This window comes from Thamnophis sirtalis, unplaced genomic scaffold (assembly GCF_051295495.1).
Source record: "Thamnophis sirtalis isolate CommonGarterSnake01/CBP01778 unplaced genomic scaffold, rThaSir2_p1.2 scaffold_3, whole genome shotgun sequence".
Classification (NCBI taxonomy): Eukaryota; Metazoa; Chordata; class Lepidosauria; order Squamata; family Natricidae; genus Thamnophis; species Thamnophis sirtalis.
In genome coordinates, this window is record NW_028261383.1 from 163,770,211 (window position 1) to 163,795,306 (window position 25,096).

General features: G+C 39.4%; 3 protein-coding genes across 4 annotated transcripts; 2 read left to right on the plus strand and 1 right to left on the minus strand.

The window, feature by feature from the left end:
• Positions 1-1,161: 1,161 nt before the first annotated feature.
• On the minus strand, positions 1,162-7,092 carry UBL5 (ubiquitin like 5). Its single transcript, XM_087710666.1, has 5 exons — positions 6,863-7,092; positions 6,333-6,425; positions 4,984-5,067; positions 2,608-2,645; positions 1,162-1,390 (listed from the first exon to the last, which is right to left on the minus strand). The coding sequence occupies exons 2-5, from the start codon at positions 6,386-6,388 to the stop codon at positions 1,347-1,349; spliced, it is 222 nt and encodes a 73-aa protein (XP_087566792.1). The 5' UTR covers positions 6,389-6,425; positions 6,863-7,092; the 3' UTR covers positions 1,162-1,346.
• On the plus strand, positions 7,034-9,770 carry FBXL12 (F-box and leucine rich repeat protein 12). 2 transcript variants are annotated; one of them, XM_087710665.1, is made up of 3 exons: positions 7,034-7,173; positions 7,824-7,896; positions 8,572-9,770. In XM_087710665.1, exons 1-3 carry the CDS (start codon positions 7,070-7,072, stop codon positions 9,370-9,372), a joined length of 978 nt encoding a protein of 325 aa, XP_087566791.1. In that variant the 5' UTR covers positions 7,034-7,069; the 3' UTR covers positions 9,373-9,770. The 2 variants fall into 2 exon arrangements, 1 of the variants encoding a protein (XP_087566791.1); XR_015696067.1 differs by lacking the exon at positions 7,034-7,173 and adding an exon at positions 7,205-7,469 and having other exon boundaries at positions 8,572-8,638.
• A 5,731-nt stretch (positions 9,771-15,501) lies between these two features.
• Positions 15,502-23,795, plus strand: LOC148048295 (hepatic lectin-like). Its single transcript, XM_087710669.1, has 8 exons — positions 15,502-15,697; positions 16,393-16,513; positions 18,957-19,058; positions 21,072-21,146; positions 21,554-21,566; positions 21,608-21,746; positions 22,410-22,522; positions 23,168-23,795. Exons 2-8 carry the CDS (start codon positions 16,471-16,473, stop codon positions 23,331-23,333), a joined length of 651 nt encoding a protein of 216 aa, XP_087566795.1. The 5' UTR covers positions 15,502-15,697; positions 16,393-16,470; the 3' UTR covers positions 23,334-23,795.
• The last annotated feature ends 1,301 nt before the right edge of the window (positions 23,796-25,096 follow it).

Genomic DNA, 25,096 nt, shown 5'->3' on the forward strand with positions numbered 1-25,096 from the left:
GTAATAAGATATTGGTGAGCAGCTAGTCTACTTTTACAAGACCACAATTTCAGCCAGAATTCAAACTTCCCCAAAATATATCTACACAAGAGATAGTTATATATCCTGGAACCAATAGCAAAGAAAGATTCCCTCCAACCCCCCACCCCTTTCCATATTAAAGAGCCTTTGTTCTTTTGAAAAACCAGCAGAAATCGAGGAAAAATGAGCAAAAAAAATGGGGATAGAACTGAGAAAAGAAACGGTGTCTTCCGCCTCACAACAGCCTCAGAATTAACTGATGAATCTTCAAAAAACTGTAAGGGGGAGGAGTAAAAGAGTGGAGACTGAGGAGATTATCAGAAAAAAATGGCTATTTTTTAAAAGGATAATCAACATTTAGCACTGGTTTCTTTCTTCTCATTACTATTTCTGGCATTTATACTCATCGTACACAGTAAATTGTGTGGTTTATTCAGCTTAGTACCTATAGCAGAAGTCCTCTAAATTAGGGGCAGACCAATATTTATTTTCTGCCTAAAAGTTTAAGTTCAACTTCAGCTGTGATCTTAGGAGAATTTTAGAATTCTTTTCAATACCGTTTTTGCTGTAACTACTAAAGATAAAAAGTTATGTTTAGACTTTTCTTAAGACTGGTTTTAATTATCTCTTGTGAAATTCACCTAATTTCCAGATAATGGGGAAACACATTTTTCTTAGCCACATGCTTAACACTTGAGCCAGGAATTCATGCTACAAAATTGATTTTAGTTCAGCCTTCTTTTGCCTGGCAATTAGTTACATAGGTTGTTTGATCTGTCACATATCAGGATTAAGGAGAATACCTTTAGCTGATTTGAAGGGGAAATGATTGAATTACCTAGAAGACAGACTGTCTCAACAACAACTACCAGTATACGTTTACTGAATCTGTCCAAGAATTCTGCACCCTTGGATAATAATTGAATGAACAATATTCAGTAACATGACAACACTAAATGTGGAGGTCATGTTTAATGCAAGTGATGGCAAATTCTGGCAAGTTTAAATATTTTTCAAGATTAGCTATCAGCTAAGTGAAACTGTATGGGGGGGGCACTTTCTTGCTTATCTCCTGACAGCTGTGTTTTTAAAGTCACATTCACTAACACCATGGTTAATATTTTTTAAAGAAACATTGAGCACATGTGTCAATCACATTTATTCAATACAAATACATAAAACAAGGTTTGAATACAGGTTTCCTGATTTATTGCCATCAAGGATAAAATATTCCTGACAATGTCAAACCACAAAGTAACCCATCTATAAACTGAAAATTCAGAACAAGGAAAAAGAGCAAAAATATCACTTGTTATGACCAAACACTACTGATAATACAGTTCCAGGTTCATGCCATCATGGATTTCATCTGAAAGTAAGGAGTTAAGGTTAATTTTTACAAGAAAATATTAACAAATACAAGTTAAAAATAGGCTTAGCCTTTGAAAATAACATCGTGCCAAAGTGACTCCTTTGGAAATACTGTCAATACTGTTTATGCAAACACACACACACACACACACACACACACACACATATATATATATATATATATATATATATATATATATATATATAATCAATCTATCTATCTATCTATCTATCTATCTATCATCTATCTATCTATCTATCTATCTATCTATGTATGTATGTATGTATGTATGTATGTATATAATATGACCATATATATTTTTATAATGCCCCAAATATCTGGCCTCCCCCAGTTATTCAGGATTTAAAGCCCAATTCTATTTTCTTGAGACAAAGAACGTTAGTGTGCTTGTCAATTAGTATCAAGACCTATAATTTCCATTTCTTTCAAAGCTCAAGAAGACAGAAAAACAGAATAGTGTAGGGATCAAGCAACAGGGTACACAATTCCTAAAAATGACCAAAAAATTGAGTCCTTCAAACAATTTATGTCTTAAAGGCTTGATAGAACTGGAAAGATTTATATTGCTGAGAATTCTGGGGTCATAAAGGAAACATACTGAATGGAAAAGGCTTGGGAAATGGGAAAGGTAGAAGTCTAGAAAGCCTTAATTTTCAATTTAAACTGTTGAGTATGCTTCATGCCATTTCTCATTTTGAACATTTTAGAAGTTGTTTATGTTTGGAAGAGAGCTGTTTCACACGTTTAAAAAATGCCTTATTTTCAAAATTTAGTGCTCAAAACAGTTCAGGGTATCTTTAATTTTGACACCGAAACATTCTGATCTTACAATAGGCTGTTCTGCATATATCCAAGGTGGTTCAACCTCAGAACAAAGATAAAAGTCAATTTGCAGAAACACTTTCAATATACTTGAAATGGATGTTTTGATGTTGTAAATGTTTTGACGATTGAACAAGACATTCTGAGTTTGGAGTATTTCAGCATCAAAATATTATGTGGAAAACATAGATACTATATATAAGCATGTTAAAATGTCTGAAATATCTAAAAGGAGATACAATCAATTGATGATTTGGTAGTTGACTAAAACTTAAATGCCTCCCCAAAAAATAACAAGCCATGCAAGTAATTTTAAAGAAAGGTTAAAATGTCACATTTTCTTTTTCTACTGTCAATCTTTTAAAGGATACAGTCTGCCAGCATCACGTGGTCCTTGAAAATTGTATACCTATAATATATATATATATAAATATAACTATAAAAATAACTGTAGCTTTTACACAGTTCAGTAACAATAAGTCAATAATTATCACAATCAAATACTATCAGGCCTCAACTTAAGTTGTGATCATCATCATCATAAAACAGACCTGATTTTATGACCTTTTCATAGTGGCCGTTCATTCATGTAAGCGTGCAGGAGGGGAGAGAACCCCCATGACTTCAAATCTTGGTCGTATGTAAATAAGGTAAGTTCATTATAACTGAACAGCCAGTTAGTGCCTGGTTATAAATTGAAGACTGCCCGTATAAACAATCACAATAATAAAATGAAGGGCCAATCAGCATTAAACAGCTGGCACTGTGGGAACCATCACAAGTTTGTTCCATTCCAAAGTAAAAACTCATCCATCAAATTGTATCAACTTAAATACTTATACAGATTATCAGTCTGCTGTTAGTCACAATTCAAGGTTTCTCTTTCAAGCATGAATCTTTGTTACAATTTATTCCATTTTCATCAGTTACAGACTGCAGTGGCTTCTTCCTAAACTGTAAGATACAGATAGTCCTTGACCTACCATTGTAATGGGAGTTATTAAGCCAGGCATCACATTATTGTGTTGCTTAACGACTCCATCCATGCTTTTGCTGGTGTGCTCAATAAGCAGAGCAGGTATATAAGCCCTAAGAAACCTAGAAGAGGCCCAGCTCATGAGTGGCCTGTCCAAGGCGCCCCAGGCTCAGTTTCCTGCCGCTCTGGGTCCCTCCAAACCTTTGGCCTGCTTTCTTGCTCCATCGGTCTTGGGCTTGCTTCCCACCCTGCTGGTTCCCACATCCTCTTTCCCACGTCCCGTGACTTATCAGCCACTTGCCTTTTACTGTGGAAGCAGTTACTTCAGTGTGTGGCCTTCCTATGCAGTGGAAGTGGCGTGGCTCCATCTCAGAAGCAGACAGGATTTTGGAACAGCCCCAATTAAGTGTAGCTGTTCCACAATTGGCGCCCATTTTCAGGACAAAGCCATGTGGCCTCCACTGTGTAGGAAAGCCGCACAGCACAATAGCTGCTTCGAGAAGATCTACAGCAGGGGTGTCAAACTCGATTTCATTGAGGGCCACATCAGGGTTGTGTTTGACCTTGAGGACCCAGGATAAGCGTGGCCAAGATGGGCGTGGCCAGCTCGACGTCACTCATGTCGGGGCTATCTGTGGTGGCCAAGTGCTAAGGCAGAACTTCCCTCAGACCCTCCCTCCCTCTAATCTTCCTTCCTTCCTTTTCCTTTCCTCTTCATTCTTCCTTCCCCCCTTTCCTTATTTTCCCTTCCTTGCTCTCTTTCCATCTTCCCTTCCTTTCTTTGTCTTTCCTCTTTCCCTTTCTCCTTTCCTGTCCCTTCTTGTATGCTCAAATGCAAACGGGGAAGCATTGCTCCTATTGTTTTGCTTTTAGTTTGTTTTGCTAGCCCTGTGCCAGTGAAAATGGAGCCCAAGGGGGCCACATGTACCTTCCAGACCATATTCATGAGGACCCAGATTGTTAGAGGCAATATGTTGACTCTGTTAATCACTTAGAGAGGGCTGTAAAGCACTGTGAAGCGATATATAAGTCTAAGTGCTATTGCTATTGCCAAGTGCCAGAATTTTGTTCATGTGATTACAGGGGGCAGCCATAACTTCAAAACCAGGTTGTAAGTAGTTTTGGGAGGTCAATCAGAACCAGTTGGAAATAAACAACAGTGGTAAGTAAATTTCTATGAAATGAATTTGAGATATTCTTTCTCTTCCTTTTAAGTAGAGAAACTTCTCTTTGTTGTGACTAAATTATGAAATGAAATTATCAGCAGAGGATATAATTGGAAATCTTAGTGTTCTTTCTCTTTTGACATTAGTGGTTGATTACTACCCAGTTTTTAAGATATACATACAGACCCAGTGTGGAGTAGAGCTTAAGGTACTTAAGGAGCTTAAGGAATTGTAGTCCTGTTTTAGACATAAAAAAACCAGATTAAGTGACTTTGGGGCAGTAACTTTTTTTATCCCAACTAACCTCACAAAGTTGTGGGGAAAATAAGAGGCAGAAGAGTTACGTATCTTTGTTGCTTTAAGTTATGTATAAAAAGGTGTATGTCAAAATCACTGTCAATTGCAAAAAGGAACTTTACTTGAACAGTTTACACTCCGCGACAATAATTTTTAGCACCATGGGACAACAATATCTGCCTATCAGGTCTTTGGAAAGGATTTGATGGGTAGATAAAGATGCCAAATCCAATTTAACATCTGATTGACTGATCACCTGAGGAGTTATATTCAAAGCATGTTATGAGTAAGTTGGAGAGCCTACTTACCACTTCTTCAGAACTATCTTGTCCCAGCGAGTACCAGTCTGGGCAGCAATAAGCTTCTTAAGGTCTCTGATGCAATCATCAGTGCTGAGCAGTAATATTGGTTAAAGAAATGAATGAGAAAATAGGGCCTAGCACTAAATAAGCTATTTGTTATGCATAACTTATCAGAAACAATTGAATCTCTTGTACAGTGTAAAATGGGGGATGGATGCAGATATACTGTACATTGCTCAATGCAGATAACTAAAGGACTATTTTTTGCACTTTCAAATCTATGCACAAATATATCTGCATGAATTTATTATAAACAGTCCCTGGATTAAGAACATCCAACTTTATGTCAACCCCTAAATGTGAACCTATTATTAAAAATGATGGATAGCATTCTCCTTCCTTGAGTTGAAGAAGCACTGAAGCTACACAATGCTTTCAGCAACTGCTTAAGCAAAATATTTTTAATATAGTTAATTCTCAACTTATGACCATAATAGAGCCTGCAATTCTGTTTATAAGTTGTGATAGTTGTTAAATGGGTCATCACATTACCACACCTGATTTTATGACCTTTTTTGCAGTTATTAAGCAAACCCATGGTTTGCTATGGGGTATTTTTGCTGGAAACTGGAAGTTAATGCCAGTTTCCACCAAAAACTTTGTTAATTATGGTCATGTGACCACAAGATGCTGCAAACAGCCATAAATGTGGGCCAGATACCCAGCATCCAAACTACTGTCATATGACTGGGGGTGGGGGGGGGTAGCTGTTGGAACCTTGAATGCAGGTCATAAGAACCTTTTTCAGAGTTCATTGTAACTTTGAATGGTTGCTAATCAATTAGTCACCAAAGAAAGAGCAATCATGAAAAATTCTTCACTCTCCCTCAATTTCTACTCCTAGCACAAAATTTTCATCTCCAATTTGGAGATTCCTAAGATTTTCATCTCATCCTATGGTTATGTAGTGAAAAAGGTTTCAAAGCAACAGATCCCTATTTCTGCGATTGTCTGGGGAAATACAGTGGACATAAAAAGTCTACACACCTGTTTAAATGCCAAGTTTTTGAGATGTAAAAAAAATCAGACAAAGATAAATCTTTAGGGGGGGAACTTACAATAATGTGGTTGCACTTTTTGTATCCACTGTATATATTGTATAACATCAGAGAGAAGCAAAATCGAGAAACATCTAAGCCACATTCACACTGAATTTTGTTGTGGTTTCCATAATCAGTATTTTCTATTTAGAATCCCTTTCTTGCCATTTTACAGCCAAAAAGATGAGCTAAACAAAAACGGGAGGGGGGGGGTAATAATTGCTATCCCAAAGCGGCTTCTTTGGTCTCGGATACTTGCACTTCACTCTAACTTTCTTGCCCAGCCGATCGTTGCAAACTACTTCAATCATCTTGATCGCGGCTTTCACGTTCGGCTCTGCTAGAAAGCTAAACAAAATAATCAGTGTCAAAAAAAAAAAGTAATCCGGCAGTCTGATATAAGCACCGAATATAGTTGAAAATCTATTTTAAGCGGAGGAAAGGGAGTTCTCCAGCTTAATGGCCATTGTCTCTCAGCCCCTGGCTGCTTGAAGATGTGTGAACTTCAAATCCCAGAATTCCTCAGCACCTTCAAGCAGCTAAGGTTGATAAACTGCTAAATACGGCATGCTGTATACATCTTAAAACTCCCCCTCTGCAACTGCATTAGGAGGCCTCCGTGTACTAACAAGACGCAGAAGCCTAACGAAGCCCCAGTGCCTAATCTCTGAGGCGTGGACAGGTGGGAAGATATAATTCCCCGATTCTCACAACCGCCCTCAGCCACCAGGCCCAACCACCAACGCGACTCGAAATACGCCTCCCCCCGCAAGAGCCCCTCTCACCGCGGAGGAGGCTTCCTTCAGACCGAGAAAGCCGAGACGCCGCAACCTCTCAGCGGAATATGGAGACTTCTCGCCACAAAAAAAACAACAACAATCCAGGCTCGCCAACCCGGAAGTGCGGGGTCACTCGGGAAAACGGAAGCTCTACAAGCCACTTCCGCCAACAGTTGCCGCTCTTTTATACCGCAGGAAGATACGCTGTGAAAGATGATGGCCGCGCTATCCCTTCCGACTCTTTCCTCTCTGCCGGACTCGCTTCTGCTCCAGATCCTGGTCTGGCTGCCGCTGCGTGACCGAGTGGGCGTGGCGAGGTAATAGTCGGCTCCGCCTCGCGTTCTCCATTTCCATGGAAACTACCCTCCCCCCTCCTCCTCCCAACGTCAACGTCTCTGTCCGGCGTCCCTGTTTTCGGGATAGGTTCGGCCGCCTGCGTAGCGTTTGCTTAAACTCCGATTGGTGGCTTCATCCGCTTGCTGTGCCTGTGGCGCGAGACCTAAACTCGTCACAATGCGAAATAACGGATCGACGGAAACGTTTTGCGCAAAGGGCAGATAACAGAAGTTTTTATCCATCAGACACCTGAATGCGAAATAACATCATAAACTAAGTATGATGGACTTGCAGGGCCGGCGCAGCATGTAACATGTTCACACTGGTATAATGGGACTGGGTGTTTGTTAATATGATTTATTGGGTATGGGATATTTTTATTTATTTCTTTTCTTTTGTCTTCACTGTGAGTTGTATTGCGTTGGGGGGGAGGATGCACAGAGGGAGTTCAACCAAACTCATTGTACATGCGTTGTGTGCTGACTAAAGAATTATTATTATTAATATTGTTAATTCCCATGACATCCATGTAGGAATGCCTGGGGGGGAGGGGGGAGGAAAGAAGCCGTCTTGGTCAATTCGTTTAGGGGAGATGATGAGCATGTTTGCTAACAAGCCTTTCTTTCTGCAGAGTCTGCAAACGGTGGCATCGTTTGGTGCGGGACAATTCGTTGTGGCGACACGTGGACCTCTCTTCTTACAGGGTCAGAAATGCCTAGCCTATAGTCGCATATGTGAGAAGGGCAGCTATATAAACTTAACCAAACAAGTAATTCTGAACATAGGAGGTAGATGTTTTGGGAAAGGCAGTCAGTTTATATTCTGGTGGCAACATTGGCAGGGCAGGCCACCAGAATATAAAATGACAGCAAACTGCGCTCCTTACTAGCAGTGATGATGTTATCTCGTTTGGGTAATGAAACGTCTGTGAGAAAATAAGCAAGCTCAGAGAGCACCAAGGACTCCACGGATAAACTACAATTCCTCAAAACCCATATTCATTTTAAAAGTTATAAAAACTTTTTAAGGTTTAGACCAGGGCTCTCAAACTCCTGGGCCGCGGGTCGGATGCGTCATGCACTAGCTACTCCTGGTTTAGCAAAGGAGGAAAAAGGCCTAATACATCACTTGACACCGCCATGACAACAATGAGTTTGACACCTCTGGTTGAGACGAAACATTTGAGTGCCGTCTAGCCTAATCTTATTTTATTCATCTATTTTAGAAATAAGATTCAGTGAGCTGTTTCATACCTGGGGTGTGGGCATAGGCTTGGAAATTAGATTTGTTTCTGTGCCAGTTATAATTTTTAGTAATTATATGCATTCCAATATTTTTTTACCTAGTTGCCAATTCTATTGTTTTTCCTTTCCATTTAGCTTTCCTCCAAGATCTTATGGCATCTTCTACGGAACTATTTCCAAGGCAACTTGCAGACTCTGAAGCTACGGGGATCTCTCCACTCCTTTCGAAAACAAGAAATACTTACCTCAGCACTGCTTCAGGCTTTGGGCAAACAATGTCCCAAACTCCACCAATTGAGTTTGATGGAGGTAAACCTCCGTTCATTCCAGTTCAGCTGTATGCCCTCCTCTCTTACTACCCTAGAGCTGAGACGTTGTGAGATCCCTTTTATTTGGTTCCAAGTGCCAGACCCACCCTGCGCTTTCCCAAAAATCCAACAACTTTCAATCTGGAATGTCCCTGCTTTTTTCAACCAGCATCTATTTAATATTGCCACCCAGGGCACTCTCAAGACTCTCATCCTTTCAGAAGCCTATCGTATAACAGATGTGGGGATCCAGGAAGTAGCACCACATCTGAAAGACCTTCAGCATCTTGCCTTGTGCCATTGTAGAGTTGGTGATTCAGCCATGCACTTCATTGGGCGCCACATGAAGCAACTGCAGCGTTTAGATCTCAGGACCAATTCTTTGACAGATGTAGGTCTTCTTTGCTTAAGTGGTTTGCCAAACTTAGAGAGCCTTTGTTTGAGAGACTGCAGTCAACTTTCTCCAGAAACTATTTTAATTGTTTGCCAGTCACTCCCCAGCCTGAAGCATCTTGATTTAAGCGGAATAGACTTTGAAGACAAAGTATTCCGAAAGATCCAGTTGAGTTTGCCCAACTGTACAGTGGCAAACATCATCCCTTGCACAGATCCCAGTGCAATATCTTAGAAGATAGCAAATTTTCCCTATGCATATTATTCACAGGTCAAAAGATGGCAGCACTCAGATACATTTCCTTAGCAGCTTTTTGTCCTTGCAGCCCAAATGTTTGTCGCAAGTAACACATTTCAAAGGCCATTAGTTTAACTGTTGTGTAAATTATATGGCCAGTGTTTGTACTGCAGATGTCCTGCTATGTTGACATAACTCAAGCATAAAGAATCCACTGTCTTTCAAATTTTTGATACACCTCTTAACTCCCACCAGTTCCAGCAAATACAGTAAGCTATGAACCTTGATAGAAAAAGTATTCAAGAATTCCAGGGACTGCCAGGCTTTAAAGTATGACATTAAAAAGTGACCGAGAGATTAAAAATTAAAATAATTTATGTACTACAGGTATAAGATGTTATTAGACATACTGTGCCATTTTAAAAGCACTGCACACATTTCTGGACATCTGATCTAGGACATGGCCTCTGTTCTGAAGTCTATTCCTCTTCCTGAATAACTCAAAAGTTGATATCTTTTTAACAAGCACAAAGGTTACACTTACAAAAGTGCATAATTTTCAAGGCCAACCACATTTTATTGTTTTTAAACACCAGCTTATTTGCTTAAAATCTGACACAACAAGTTTTGGCTTTTTAAAAATAGATTATCTGAAGTTTGTATTCCACATTATTTTTTCCCATGAACTCTGAAACCGATTAACTTTCAGACAGGACTTAAGTTATGGATATTCCATCAAATACTTCATTACAAAGCCTACTTACCTGATGCTTCAAATGCATACAGAAGCTTTGGGAGAGGCCTGCACAGGCCATTCCGAAAGTGTGGTCTCTGTGGTTAGGCTTAAAGTAACAGAATGGAAAAGCTATTAAATTCTTAGGGAATAATATCATGCTATTGAACTCTCTTTACATTTTGATTTAATTTCTGTTCTGGTTCCTTGGTGCCAATACTTTTTGGAATACTGCCTGGCCATTCTACCAAAAGCCAAATGTGATCCTCAGATTGAAGAAAAAATATCATCCTTACACTATTAGACCTGAAATTAGAGTCAGCCATCATTTTATTCATATTTGTCATATTACCCATGGAATGCCTTTTCCTTTCCCATCTTACATCTCTGCTCCCAACCACCTTTGCAGCATTGTAGTACTGATCCAGCTTCCCCATGTCACCACCTTGGTTCTCATTAGCATTACTACGAGCAGAGCAGAAGTGGGTTCCGGATTCCGTTCCGACCGGTACGGTTGGAACGGGCCCGGCGGTGTCCACATGGAAGCATGCAGTGCGTGCATGCATCTTAGCGCCTCCGCAATGCTCCAGCTGCTCAGTGGAGTGGAGCGCAGGTACTGTATGTGCCGTGTGCATGCGCAGAAGCACTGAACACTTAAAAAGACCAGTAAGGAGCTCGGGCAGGTGGGTGGACCCTCCATAGCATCATACTGGAATGGTATCCAGTGCTCCGGCAGCCTCTGGTACGCCCACAGCAGGGTGCAACCCACCACTGGAGCAGAGAATAGAAATGCCTTTGGCTATTATGGACAATGCCTGGAACACACTGAACCATTCATAGAGATACCACCAAGATTTTGATTTTCTGCATTCCTTAACCCTTTCCTCCCATTAAAATGTATGAGTTGCTATAATCTTTTCCAACAATTTTATGAGCAGCCAATGCTACACTGCTCTATCCTTGTAGGTAATGATGGGAACCTCAGGAATGGTAGGATCTTCTTACATCTACTGTATTTCAACTTCCTTTTTGCACATACTAAACTCTGCCTTCATAGGTTTGTTGAACAGAATGAACTCCCTTCACATTAACTATATGTTTGAGTGACTTAATTGTATCATGCTATTGTATTTGCACTGTCTGCCTTTTTTCATTTTTTTTCACCACTGATTGTTGTGTCACCTCTACGGTGACAAAAAATAAAGTCCTTCCAACTGAACTAGACTCCTGGAGAGTTAATGAGCATGTCCAGATAGGTTGTTGGTTTTAGTTTTTCAAAACAATACGGAATCAGTTACGTCAGTGCCTTCTGGTATGTTTTCTCTATTAGCCAATCTAGTCTACAGTCCTGGGTTTTCCTGCTAGTTGCCAATTTAAATCTTAAATCAGGTGTGATTCTGCTTAGCTTTGCTGTTGCCACCTAGCTGAGCTTCTGTCTTACTTGCTCATAAAAAGTGATTGAGCCTTTCTGGTCATGTTTGTAACAATAATCCGCTCAGCTTCTGTATTCACCTGTAACTTAGTAAAATAAATTTTGGAAGAGAAACTAATTCTTTTTATTTATGAGAATTTTACAATAAAAGTCAAATCTAGAGGAAAGGTTAAAAAAAAGTTATTAAATATGACTTCTGACCTCTTCAATAGATTTACAGTTCTATAATTCTCCTTCCCTCTTAGTTGTTATACAAATCCCTTCAGCCTCTCACTTAGTCCACATCTTTTTAAATCCCGAAATCGATTTTTTTCTTCTTTCTTTCAGCAAAAAGTTCATGTAAGGTTTCCAGTCTGTTTGGGTAGATAAATATTGACTTCTTATTGAAGTTCATTTGCCAGTAAAATTATTTTTTTTCTATTTAGGATATATACTCTTTTATTATCAGGGACCATCCACCATTGAGGTAAAAATATATGGTCAGCCTAAAATTTTAATGATCATTCTGGTCATATCAGACTACACAGCCTTTCTCTCAAAGGATGACCCAATAGGTCAGAGGATTTTCTAGAATATAAAATTAAAGAGCCAAATAACAGACTGGAACAAAATCTTTTACTGTTGCCTTCTATCCTCCTTTAGACTATCATGAGGTCTGTAATAGCATATTGACTATAAGTCTCCTTGAAATAGAATCTTGCTAGTTCAAAACTTCACAGAAAAAAAAATATTACTATTCTTATTTCCTCAGCTTCCTGTCTTTTCCTGTGCTTTTGTTAAAAATAAGTCTAACAGCTCATTGTTTCATCATTTTCCCAATCACTCATGAGCGACAGGTTTCATTTTTAGTTCTCAAAGCTAGGGTGAACCCTTCTACCACAGATGTGGTTCTGCTTCACCGCTAAACCATCCTTCCATGTTTTCAGTGTCTTTCTCTCCACTTGGAACTGAACCCCATTTCTTCCAACAATTGGAAACAACTGTTCAGAATTCCACCTTGTGACTTTTGTTCCTTTATTTACTTGTTCTTGAACCCTTAACTTTTGGACTGGCTGATTACTTGACAGTTTAATTCCTGGAAGGAATTTGTACCATTCTATTGCTGCATGAAATACAAATGGACTAATTGAGGGAAGCTCTCTTTGCACAGGCCTTGATTTATGATCTTGTTACCTACTTAATTCCTTAGCAACTATCTGTGTGTGTCTGCAAAGCGAGACAGAAAAAAGCATTGACTCCATTGACAGAGTATTCCAGTCTTCTAAAGTAGTCAATGAACTGCCAGCGCAGGGTAGTCTTCAAAAGATAAAAACATGCTGTCAGAAATGGGCAGCCATTTTGGTAATGGGGCACTAAGCACTGCAGATAAAAGACAATGGGATGTTCCCAGCATGTAATTATATCTTCTTCCATTTCAGCTTAAGTACACAATGTCTTTAATGATGGAAGACACAAAAAGAGATTTGTAAAATTTAGAATATTAATGTAGCTTGTGTATTTTTAAGTAAAACAGTATTTAAATAAAATATTTATTCAAAATATATTTAAAATATGGATATAGAAATATTTTTAATGATATATCCTCTTGCTCCTGTGCTTGTTTACCAATTTTTAACAAAGACAGCTAGCTGAAAGAGAAAGGGGAATATCAGATCAAGAATTTCTGTATAAATTCATGTTTATAGTTTGAAGTTGAGACGGAAGAGAAATTAAGAAACTAATTAAATTGGTTGTGATATGTGCAAATGGTTGTGATAGGTGAAAATTGTTATTTTATAGGGACATTTTTACCCAAAGCAGTAAACCATTTATACAATTTAAGGCACATGGTGTGTGTGGGTGTGTGTACAAAATGATAATTCAAATATTTATATTTTACCATTGCCATCAGAGGGTGGAGTTAAGATGTCTTTGAAGGAGGTATGGGAATTAGAGAATTGGAATTGAAACAAAAATGGGGGGGAAGCCCCATTCCTTAATGTCACCTAAACAATTTTGCAGCAAGTACATTAAGATTTTACACATGATCAGTCATCATTGGACACAACTGGATGATAAACTTGAAGAAAATATCTCTGCTTGGTAAGGGTGAGGAAAGGAAAGACAATGGACAAGTAGATGAATGGGATCGTAAAAATTATAGGACTGTCCTTCGTACAATGTATAACGTATGTTTAATATACAGTCATACAATGAGATGGTCAGTATTTACATATACAGTCACCAGGAGTTGAGCAACTAACTAATGTAACTAAAATCTCCCCAACTTGACATCAATCATGCACACACACATTCAGTCACATGCCCTCCCCACCTAGCCATGCCCACAGAACTGCAACAATTTTTGTTTTGCCAGCCGGGAGGCTGGCAAAGAAACCTTGTTTTCCCTGCCACCCGGAGCTCTCAGAGAAAGGAGGCAGGAAAGTGAACCCCAGGTGGCATTTCTGCCTCCTTACTAGAGAGCTGGCTTTGGGGATGGCCAGCCTGCGCCCTTCACTCATCTTCCACCTAGAGGCTCTGCCAGCAGGGCGACTTCCATTTATATTTCCGGAAATCAGCTGCAAATTCTTTTCATCCATATTGGAAAGCTGTGCACCTTTTGCGTTATTTGGAAACACTTCCTCAAATAGGGACTTTGTGGTTTTGCTGAAATTGCTCTAAAGAATAAATAAATAATGGTTAAATATTAGCTCAGGATGATTCTTAACTTTCCTGCCCTTCTGCTCATCTCTTTTATGAATATAGCCACCTTTCAAAGCTTACTCCTTGCACCAAAATCACAATGTCCCTATATATAATGAATGGGAGAACTAAAAGAATCCTGCTAATGTCATCAGGTTTTCCTTAATTATATAAAAGGCCTACTCTTTGTTCTCATCCACCAACTTCATAAGAGCAAGACCAATGATTAATATCTTACTGATGACAAAGAACTGTAAACAAGCAAAGAATCCCACACATTTCCGGTATTAAGACTAGCACAAAGAACTGATTGGAATAGAATAAACATCAATGTATTATTGACAAACGTATTCACTGTTATAGCAATAGGAAGCTCATTATTGTAATTTGCATTACAATATTTTCGGAACAATTTGTAAAGGCAGGCATACAGAGGTAGAAAGTCATTTTCTACCTATGTATGTCATTTGTTTGCTGCTTAAGCAATTTTGGGGGAAAAAATAAAGTAATTGACTAATTTGGTTTCTTCAAACCAAAAAAGCATAGATCACACTATGGCTTAATATGAACAGAAGTATACTGTATTTTGCAGTAATGAAGTCTAGAAGTGACCGGGATATTTACAATTGGCCAGTTCTTATTTTTCTAGGAAAGGACACAGCTGGCAAACCAGGTACAATTTGCTTACAGCCGAGGTTAGCCAAGAATACAGCCTAGATGAGATGAAACTCTTTTAGATGTGTTCAAAATAAAAAGAAAATCTGGGACATCTTCCCCTCGAGACCATGCCTGCAGTGCAGGAAGGAGAGCAGCAGAGGCAAAACGGCCTTTCTGGGTTCATCTGAAGAAGTCCGTCTCCCTCCCCCCTTCCCTCTCTTTGAGAAGCGGTTTGCAAAGTCCCGGTTTTGCAAGGCGCTTGTCAAAAAGAAGGCAGTGCGGGTTTCTTCCAACAGCTGAGTCCTCCACTCCGGCACAGGAAGTGGGTGGGTGGAGCAAGCATGGTGCAGAAGGTGGGGCAAGAGACACAGAGAGCAGCGACCGGGTGGGCGGGGGGAGCGAGCAGGGGAGCAGGCCAGAGGAGGGAGCGTTCCAGTACCCGGTATGCAAATGCATGCTGGATTTCTGCCACCAGTCCGTGCGTACCGGACCAGACCAGCTGAAACCCACCTCTGGTTTGACCACACTGTTAATAACATTCTTCCAACCACTAGAATGCTTTTCAACTGATATTTGAAATTTATTCAAGCTAAATTAATATTTGCTGACTATCTTGTCATCCAGCTCAAGCTGCTAGGTTACTCTTCACTGATGCTACCAAAATGGAGCCAAGACAAAATCTGAACCATTCCACCTCTTCCTTGTTCTTTTTAAAACTTTTGTCATCTGCACTAAACAGATTTTCTTTTTATTTTGAACACACATCTAAAAGAGTTTCCTCTGATCTAGGCATTTGCATTTGCTAACCTCAACTGACTGTAAGTAAGCAAATTGTACCTGGTTTGCCAGCTGTGTCCTTTCCTGGAAAAATAAGAACTGGCCACTTGTAAATATCCGGGTCACTTCTAGACTTCATCATTGCAAAATACACTATACCTCTGTTCATATTAAACCATAGTGTGATCTATACTTTTTTGGTTTGGAGAAACCAAATTAGTCAATTACATTATTATTTTTTTCCAAAAATGTTTAAGCAGCAAACCATGACTTTCTACCTATGTGCGCCTGCCTTTACAATTGTTCTGAAATTATTGTAATGCAAATTACAATAATGAGCTGCCTTCTGCTATAACAGTGAATACATTGGTCAATAATACATTGATGTTTATTCTATTCCAATCAGTTCTTTGTGCTAGTCTTAATACCGGAAATGTGTGGGATTCTTTGCTTGTTTACAGTTCTTTGTCATCAGTAAGATATTAATCACTGGTCTTCCTCTTATGAAGTTGGTGGATGAGAACAAAGTGTAGGCTTTTCTATAATTAAGGAAAACCTGGTGACATTAGCAGGATTCTTTTAGTTCTCCCATTCCTTATATATAGGGACATTGTGATTTTGGTGCAAGGAGTAAGTTTTGAAAGGTGGCTATATTCTAAAAAGAGATGAGCAGAAGGGCAGGAAAGTTAAGAATCCTCCTGAGCTAATATTTAACCATTATTTATTTATTCTTTAGAGCAATTTCAGCAAAATCACAAAGTCCCTATTTGGGGAAGTGTTTCCAAATAACGCAAAAGTTGCACAGCTTTCCAAGATGGATGAAGAAAAATTTGCAGATGATTTCCGGACATATAAAGGTATCAATATATCTTCCCATTCAAGATGTAGTGTATTTCTAAATGAGATATAGACTTATCCTGGAGGATCCCTTGCCTTCCTATCAAGCTTTTCTATAATCAGCTTTTTGAAGCCTCTTTTCCAAATAACTCAAGAAGTGTGTTGTGTGGCAACTAGGGAGTTAAACATTTTTATGACAATAACTGATAGAAGTTTGTCTGGTGCCTATCCAGTTGCCTTTTCAGCACTGGGTAAAAATCTTCCTGCTTTTAGAATTCTTTTATACGCCATACTTCAGATGACTTTCCTGCTTGATATGAAGTTTCATATTTTATGTTCCGAGTTCCTTCCTTAATTTGTTTTTCCACACATAATCCCATCTTTTTTTTTCCTTTGAAAGCAACTAGGTTTCAAATAAATAAGTTGCTTGAAGTGAGACTTCCAAATTCCCACTTATCTAAAGTATTTATTTATTTGCCAAAAAATAACAAATAGGTTCTGTAGATAGAAATATCTGAAGAAAAATGAGGGGTGACAGCATCCAAGCAGTAGCATGAATGGGTTTTTTTTTAATGCCATGTTTAGACACAACAATTCCAAACTGCATCAAGAGTTTGTAGGGCAGTGGCAATTGACTTTAGATTTTTGCTCCTACTAATCCCACACAATATGATTTGGTACCCAGGTATTATTATTATTATTATTATTATTATTAATAATAATAATAATAATTTATTTGTCTTGTATGCCGCCCACTCACGGAGGACTCCGGGCGGCTTACAAAAGACAAGGGAAAGGGGGGAACAAGACAAAGACAACATATTAAAAACAAAACCAACATTCACAATTTCTATGGAGGTAGATGCTTCTCAGCTCCCCCCAGCCTGCTGGAACCACCAGGACTTGGTGGCTTTGCGGAAGGCCGGGAGGGTAGTAAGGATCCGGATCTCAACAGGGAGCTCGTTCCAGAGGGCCGGAGCTGCAACAGAGAAGGCTCTCCCCTGGGGAGTCGCCAACCGACATTGGCTGGCAGATGGAATCCGGAGGAGACCCAACCTGTGCGATCTAATTGGTCTGAGAGAGGTAACCGGCAATCCTCAGGATTCCCTACTTTGGTTAATACTGGCCTGATCAATTAGCTCTAACAGGAAGAAGATATTGCAAATCCCACATCGAGAAGTTCAGGGAGCTGAAGTGAGGTGGTGCTACATTTCTGTAGCATTGCTGACATTGTGTGTATAAACAACTCTTTCTCACAATCTTAAAATTTGTAGACCTCATCCCCAGAATTCAACAGCCAACAATGCTGGCTGGGAAATACTGGGAATTGGACTGAAGTTGCTACGGTTGAGGAATATTGGTATATAGAGTAAATATGATTACCTTGACGGAGATATATAGGAACTGTTACCTAGGCAAAAGAGACTAAAACATTGGTTGAGTGCTAAACTACGAGATAACATTCAGAGGCAGCTCAAAGCAGACATTCCTCCCTAATTCAGTAAAAGTGTAAAAAGGAGGAAGCCGCATAGCAGTCACTCTCAATAAAAAATAGTTTTAGCCTGTGGAATCTAATTTACCTAGTGAGGTTGACCCTGAACAAAGTCTCCCCATAGAAATCAAACTGACTCCCTCTGTTGGTGCTTCAGAAGCTCTTCAAGGCCCAACTGTTTCAAAGAGCCTTCCCTTAATGTGAACATTACTATTCTGTTTTTATTTCTTTTGTAGCATACATTGTACAGGAATGGAGGCAAATATATATTGTACAATTTCAATTTTTTGATTTTTCTGTCTTACCAACCATAAGAGATGAATCAATCTCACAAAAAGTGAGGGAAATGAAACTTTGTTTATAAAATTGAAATGATACAATATGAAGCATAATTTGCAAAAAAAAATCATTTTCATCTCTAAATTAGTGATCATGGGGGAAGGACAGCTTTAAAATTATTTTGTGTTTATATGACAAATCAAAATGGCTTATTAATGGTATATCCCCTCCCAAAAAATGAATAGAAAGAAAATAAATCTTGAGCTCAGTTTGAAATTGAAATAAATTTGAATTTGAAATACTGTCTGCCCCTATTTTATGATGATTTTTTTTTTAAAAAAAATCAAGGACACATACCAACTTACACTTAATTTCCACTTGCTTTTCTGGTATACCAAGAGTTTGGAATGCAATTTCCAGCATGCTGTTAAAAATAAGCCCCTTAACCTAAAGCCCATTCTAAAAATAAATGAGATGACCTTTATGGAATCCAGTTGGTCTACAAAACAAGGTCTGTAAACCATTTATTAATGAAAGGTTCATTCTCCAAATTGTTGAAATAAACATAAGGTTTCTGAGAAAGCACATAGCTTAGGCCAATTCTCTTTTTTGCTGTAAGGAACATCCACAGAAAATCCTACTCATTAATTGGATAACATTTCTACATTTTCATTCTTTCCTTTCATGTAAAGGAGGAAGAAACCTGATCCCAAGATCATTATTTCCAATTTATGTGCTATTGGGTCTCTCTTATTTGCTAATTCTCATTGGCTATGCATTGTCCTTCTCCAAAGGTATGTTTTCTTCCTATATGTTTTGCAATATTTCATGTAATAAAAGAGGGAATTTCTAAAGAAAGCTGAGAAACTCAGAGCAGGTTTCCAGTTTATTCTCTTTGATTTTTAGCTCAAATGGCCAGAAGAATATTGAGCAAGATGGAGGATCTTTCTGGTAAATTAGGTGTAAAAGGAACACTGGATAAATTTGCAGCATTGAGCTAAAACAGCCTTTCTCAACATTGTATCTTCCAGCTGTGTGATACTCCCTGCACAATCTAGGGATCTTGGGAATTGTACTTCAATAGATTTCAGGAAGGCTTCTTAATACAGTTAGTCCTTGACTTACGACCATAATTGGGTCCAGAATTTCCATTACTAAGCAAGGCAATTGTTAAGTGAGTCACACCTGATTTTGTGATCTTTTTTGCTATGGTTGTTAAGTGAATCATTGCAGTTAAGTGAATCATGTGGCTGTTAAGTGAATCCAGCTTCTCCCATTGACTTTGCTTGTCAGAAACTGGCTGTGAAGGTCACAAATGGAGATCACATTATCCCAGGATGCTGCAGCCATTGTAAATACATGCTGGTTGCCAAGTGTCCAAATTTTGATCACATGATCATGGAGATGGTTCTGAGTGTGAGGACCAGTTGTAAATCTCTTTTTTCAGTACCATTGTGACTTCAAACAATCCCTAACTGAATAATTGTAAATCAAAGGCTACCTGTAAGCAGCCTCCTGGCTTTATAAACTCTATTGGCCTCTCTGGTACTGAGATGGAAATGAAGACGTGGTTTTGAGGAAACTCAGACATGGAATCTAAGGTTCGATCAGTCATTCTCAATCTAGAGCAAGGGTTCAAACTCACAGTGTCACGTTGTCATCATGGGACGTATTGCGACTTTCCCGCCTTCATTAAACTGGGGTGGGTGTGGCCCGCACATGATGCATCCCACCCACAGGCCACGAGTTTGACGCCCCTGATCTAGAACCTTCCCGTTATATTGGATTTTAATTCTCAGTTGCTCCAGACAGGACAGCCAGATCAGACAATCTGGGCAGTGGTGAGTTGCAGGCGGTACGCCCCGGTACGGGTGTACTGGAGCCTACCCGGAGCACCAGGTACCATTCTGATATGATGCTCCGGAGGGCCCACCCACCCGCCCGAGTTCCTTACCTGTCCTTTAAAGCCTTCGGCACTTCCATGCATGTGCATGGTGTGTACAGCACCTGCGTGACACTCCATCGAGCACCTAGAGTGCTGCGGAGGTTTGCAGAGGCGTTGCTGGTAGGTATGGCGCATGTACGTGCCGCATGTGTGTGCGCCCGCACCGCACACTTCCATGTGGATGCCGACGGGCCCATTCCAACCGTACCGGTTGGAACGGGAATGGGAACCCACCACTGAATCTGGGGATATATGAAAGTTGGTATCTAATACATATCTGCAATGTAAGTACAGCTTTAATCCTGCAAAGAATTTGCCAACAGCTGTTCTTGTTCAGTTTTGTATTGTCATTTGGTGGAATTTTATCATTAAAAACTGAGCTTGACATTTCCTTCTCATTCTCCAATGCCATTCCCACTGCTCTTTGTTAGCACATTTGTATCCATACAATATCTATTGCAGAATGGTACTATAAGACACAGTATAGGACTGTATCCTTCGTTGCTGAGCACTTGTTATGTATTATTGTGGATAAATGCCACTTTTCAGGAAAAAGTCTTATCAAATCAGCGTGTAAGGTGCACAAGTTATTAATAAAACCATAGTTAAGTAGAACTTTGGAGATGGTTTCCACTGAAACATTGAAACCATCACCCCAATGATGTTGGGCAACCCAACTGGAACAGAGTCTGAAGTGGGCTTTATCTGCTTGCCTTTTCTTCCAGGAAGATTCCAAAGGGCCATTAGTAGCAGTAGTGACCAGAATGAAACAGTCCTACAAGTGAAGCTTCTCTTCTGATTACAATTCTGTTCTTACTATAAAAAATGACATGCATTTCTTTCCCTTCCTTTACAATATTAGTCTCAACAATTTCATCCGAAGTCAACAAGATGGCAATCAATTTTTCAAAGGATAATTTCACCCATGACTTTCTCTGTAAGTTTCTCTGTTTCCCTTTCTGGTCTCTACTTCATGGGGCAATTCTGCTCCAGGGTCTTTTGGGGGGGGGGGACAATTCTGCTGCAGGTCAAGAAACAGTACTGCAGTGGTTCCCAAACTTGGCAACTTTAAGACTTGTGGACTTCAACTCCCAGAATTCTCCAGCTAGTTCTTCTGGCTGGAGAACTCTGGGAGTTGAAGTCCACAAGTCTTAAAGTTGCCAAGTTTGGGAACCACTGCAGTACTGCTTTAATGCATGTCTCTGCAGGACATATCTAGCTTTGTCTGTGCAGATTGTTTTTATCAGTCCTTATCATCAGAACAATCTTCTTGCTCTTGCATGCATTGTCAAGCCAAGCCAGTATCAATTTTTGACTTTATTTTTTTCTCCTCCTGTTACTCAGTGTTCCCGTGTGGTGCTGAAAGGCCTATGAAGCGGTATATAAGTCTACTGCTATTGCTGATACTAGACAATGGGAATATTTTGGTGGAAAATGTTACTACTTTTCCCTGAAGACAGTTCCTTGGAATGAAGCCAAGGCAGACTGTGAATGCAAACAGTCATGGTTGGCCATCATTGATAATCTTGGAAAACAGGTAAGATGGGACATCTACAAATGTGATGTAAACTTTCTTCCCAGGACATAACAAGCACGGAAAAAGCTAAGGTAAAATTTGTTTCCTATCTTATGTGCCTTGCTCTGGTTCAGATGGCATTCACTTCTAGAGTTTATAATGTTATGCAAGTTGGCAGGTCTGACTTGGTGAAAAATAAAAGAAGGAATCTGGGTTTGTCTTAATAAGTCAAATGTGTTTATTCAGCTGAATAAAGTTGGATCCTCCTAAAGGTGGAGGAACAGAGTGTGAGGCAGATATATATACATTTCTTTGCTTTCACTTAGTTACATAAGGGAAAGCTGGCACACAATAGATCATAAGGTATAGAAATATAGAAATTATAAAAATAGTCAAGCATGCCTTCTGTGGTTTTGGTCACAGGCCTAACCCTTAGGCTAGAGGTTTCCCGTGAAACTTTCCTTGGCCTCAAAGGTCTGCTGAGGCCTAAACTTTAGCCTTGCCATCTTAACATTTGAGCAATCATCAAATTTATCAGATTCCTGATCAACAATAAGAAGTAATTTGACCGCCATTTTTCTCCCTTCTTCTGTTTTATGTTTACAAAGGAAATAGCATTTAAAACTCTTATACTGCCACAATCCAAATGCCATCATTCAAATTTCTTGGATTTTTCTCTTGCAGAATTTCATACAGACTCGGACCAGAAATCAACGTTATTGGATTGGTCTCCATGACCAACATACAGAAGGAGATTGGAAATGGTTGGATGGCAGTAATTACAGAAATGGCTTTCAGTGAGCACTTCCTCCTCCTTGTTGTTGTTGTTGTTGTTAGAAAAGTTGGGGAACACATGGCTCTTCAACTGTTGCTGAACTTCACTTCCCAGCTGCCAAGCTAGCACTGTCAAGGCTGAGGGATATATTGAGAACTGCTATTCATTACCAATTGAATGGCTACCATTTGCTCACCCACATCATGAATTCAACTTCAATTCCATTTTTTCCCAATATCTCTGAATTCTGACAGGCAGAATAAGGGAAAGACTGGCTTCAAACATCATACCAAGCTATAAAATGATTTTATGTTGGCTTAATATGAACTCAACCAGCAATCACTCATAGCAATGTAATGCCTCTAAACATCCTTTAGATTTGTAATCCTATAATCACAATCCTATAATCGCTAAAATAAGACACATAAATCCATTTATTTCCAGGGAAGGTGAATTGGGGTCTATACAGTTTAGGAAATCTATTTCACGGTGAGTCTGATGAGGAATTTTCACTCTCATTTAGAAACATTTATCAGTAAGATGTTTACTATATAGAAATGTTTAGGAAACAATAGCATGATGGCTCCAGAGATAAGTTTATTGAATTTGAGATTATTTTTTGACTATTGGAGATAAAAACATGCACCACCTCTTGTTTCCATCTCAGGAATTGGAGGAGTGGTGAACCCAACTTTTACCAGCGTGATGAGGAGGACTGCGCCCTAGTTTCGCTTAATGGTGAATGGAATGCTTACAACTGCTTATCCGTCAGCTTTTACATCTGTGAAAAGCCCAGACTGAGCACACCCAAAGCTGCCTCAAAGCGGCCCTGAGCCTTGAAGCAAAATGTCTAGATACCAATTTGGGAGGAAAGACTGCAGCCCTCGCATCTGACAAAGAAGCACTACACTTTTGTTAGATAAAGATCTCGATTTAACATGGAAACAGTACCATATTGGTAGCTCTGGATTATCTGGCAATTTCTGTAGCTAAATCAAATTATGTATGTAAATTTTCTAAGCAAATGTTTCCTGCAATCTGGAGGAACCAAATACTAATCTATCCCAGAAATCATTACATAAGGGAGATAAATTTAATGCCATTGGGCATAATATAAATGTTCTTGCTATTGCTATGTCATTATACGAGTCACTGAATAATGTGAAAATATTAAACTATTTAAAAAAATCACTAGTTATACCTCATATTTGCACAATTGTAAATACAACCACAGGGGGAAGAAGATGATGCTGTTAAAATTACCAGGGTTCAAGCATTGTATTAAGACATATTTACTGTGTGTTACTGAATAAGCCACAGTTGACTTTGTACAACAGGCTACAAGCTAAGCCATAATGTATAAACTGTAACAGTTTATTACATGACATGGTAACACAAAACCAGTGGTGGGTTTCAAAGTTTTTTAGAACCTCTTCTTTCGGTGTGACCTGCTTTGTGGGAGTGGCTTGCCAGCCATGTGACTGGGTGGAAGTGGCTTGGCAGTCAGGTGACTGAATGGGAGTGGCTTGGCAGTCATGTGACTGGGTGGGTGTGGCCAACTTGTAAAATGTGGTGAAACTCACTTAACAGCGCTCTTGCTTAGCAACCAAAATGTTGGCTCAGGCACGCTGGCATTTGAAGCACGCAAGTCTTAAAGCTGTCAAGTTACAAGACCCTTGCACCTCTAATCCTTTAGGGGAAAAAACCCCAGGGGTGTTTAAACTTGACAGCTTTAAGACTTGTGGACTTCAACTTATTTTATTTATTTTTATTTTTATTTATTTTACTTTATTTGTATGCCGCCCTTTTCCCTGAGGGGACTCAGGGCGGCTCACAATTCAGAATTCCTCCACTCGCTGTTCATCTTGATGATGTGCGGATGGGCAGGGGGAGGGAGCTGGAACCGGTTCTAAACGGCACTGTAGATTTGTGGAACCTCTTCTATAGAAGAGGTTAGAACTGGCAGGAACCCAACCCTGCACAAAACTTAACACAGCACGTAATGGTTTAGTCATCCTGCTGCTTCCTGTGTGATTTTGTACTCCAGATATACAAATGAAAGCCAAGAAAACACATTGTTTCTTAGACTGCAAAAGGCCAAAGTATGTATCAAGCATGAGTTACGTTTTGGTCAGGAGGATTTGATGCCGTGTTAGTTGGTAGGTTTGGACCACACATGAAGGAGCGACAAGGTCACATCATCTCTGAAAACTGCTTTGGACATGTGCAAATCAACATCTCCATCTAATCTCACACATTAGCAAATCAAGGAACTCTTCAGGATGGGACACATTCCCAACACACACTTTCATCATGTATGAAATCACACAAGACACCAGTTCAACCAGTGATCTCCTTCCACTTTTACAGATGAGTTTCAATATGTTTTCTTTCCCAATAAGCATTGCTTTGAATCTTAGCATGGCAAGGGACTGTAGACAGCAACCTTTCAGCTCTTAGAGCAGAGCTTCCTTTGTTACCCACACTTTTTTTTCTTTTGTTACCCCAAAATCTCCTATCAAAAATACTTTTTCACCACTTATCAGAAAGTTCTTACTTAAACTTTCCTGTTGTGATTAGGCCATGGGTTCATGTG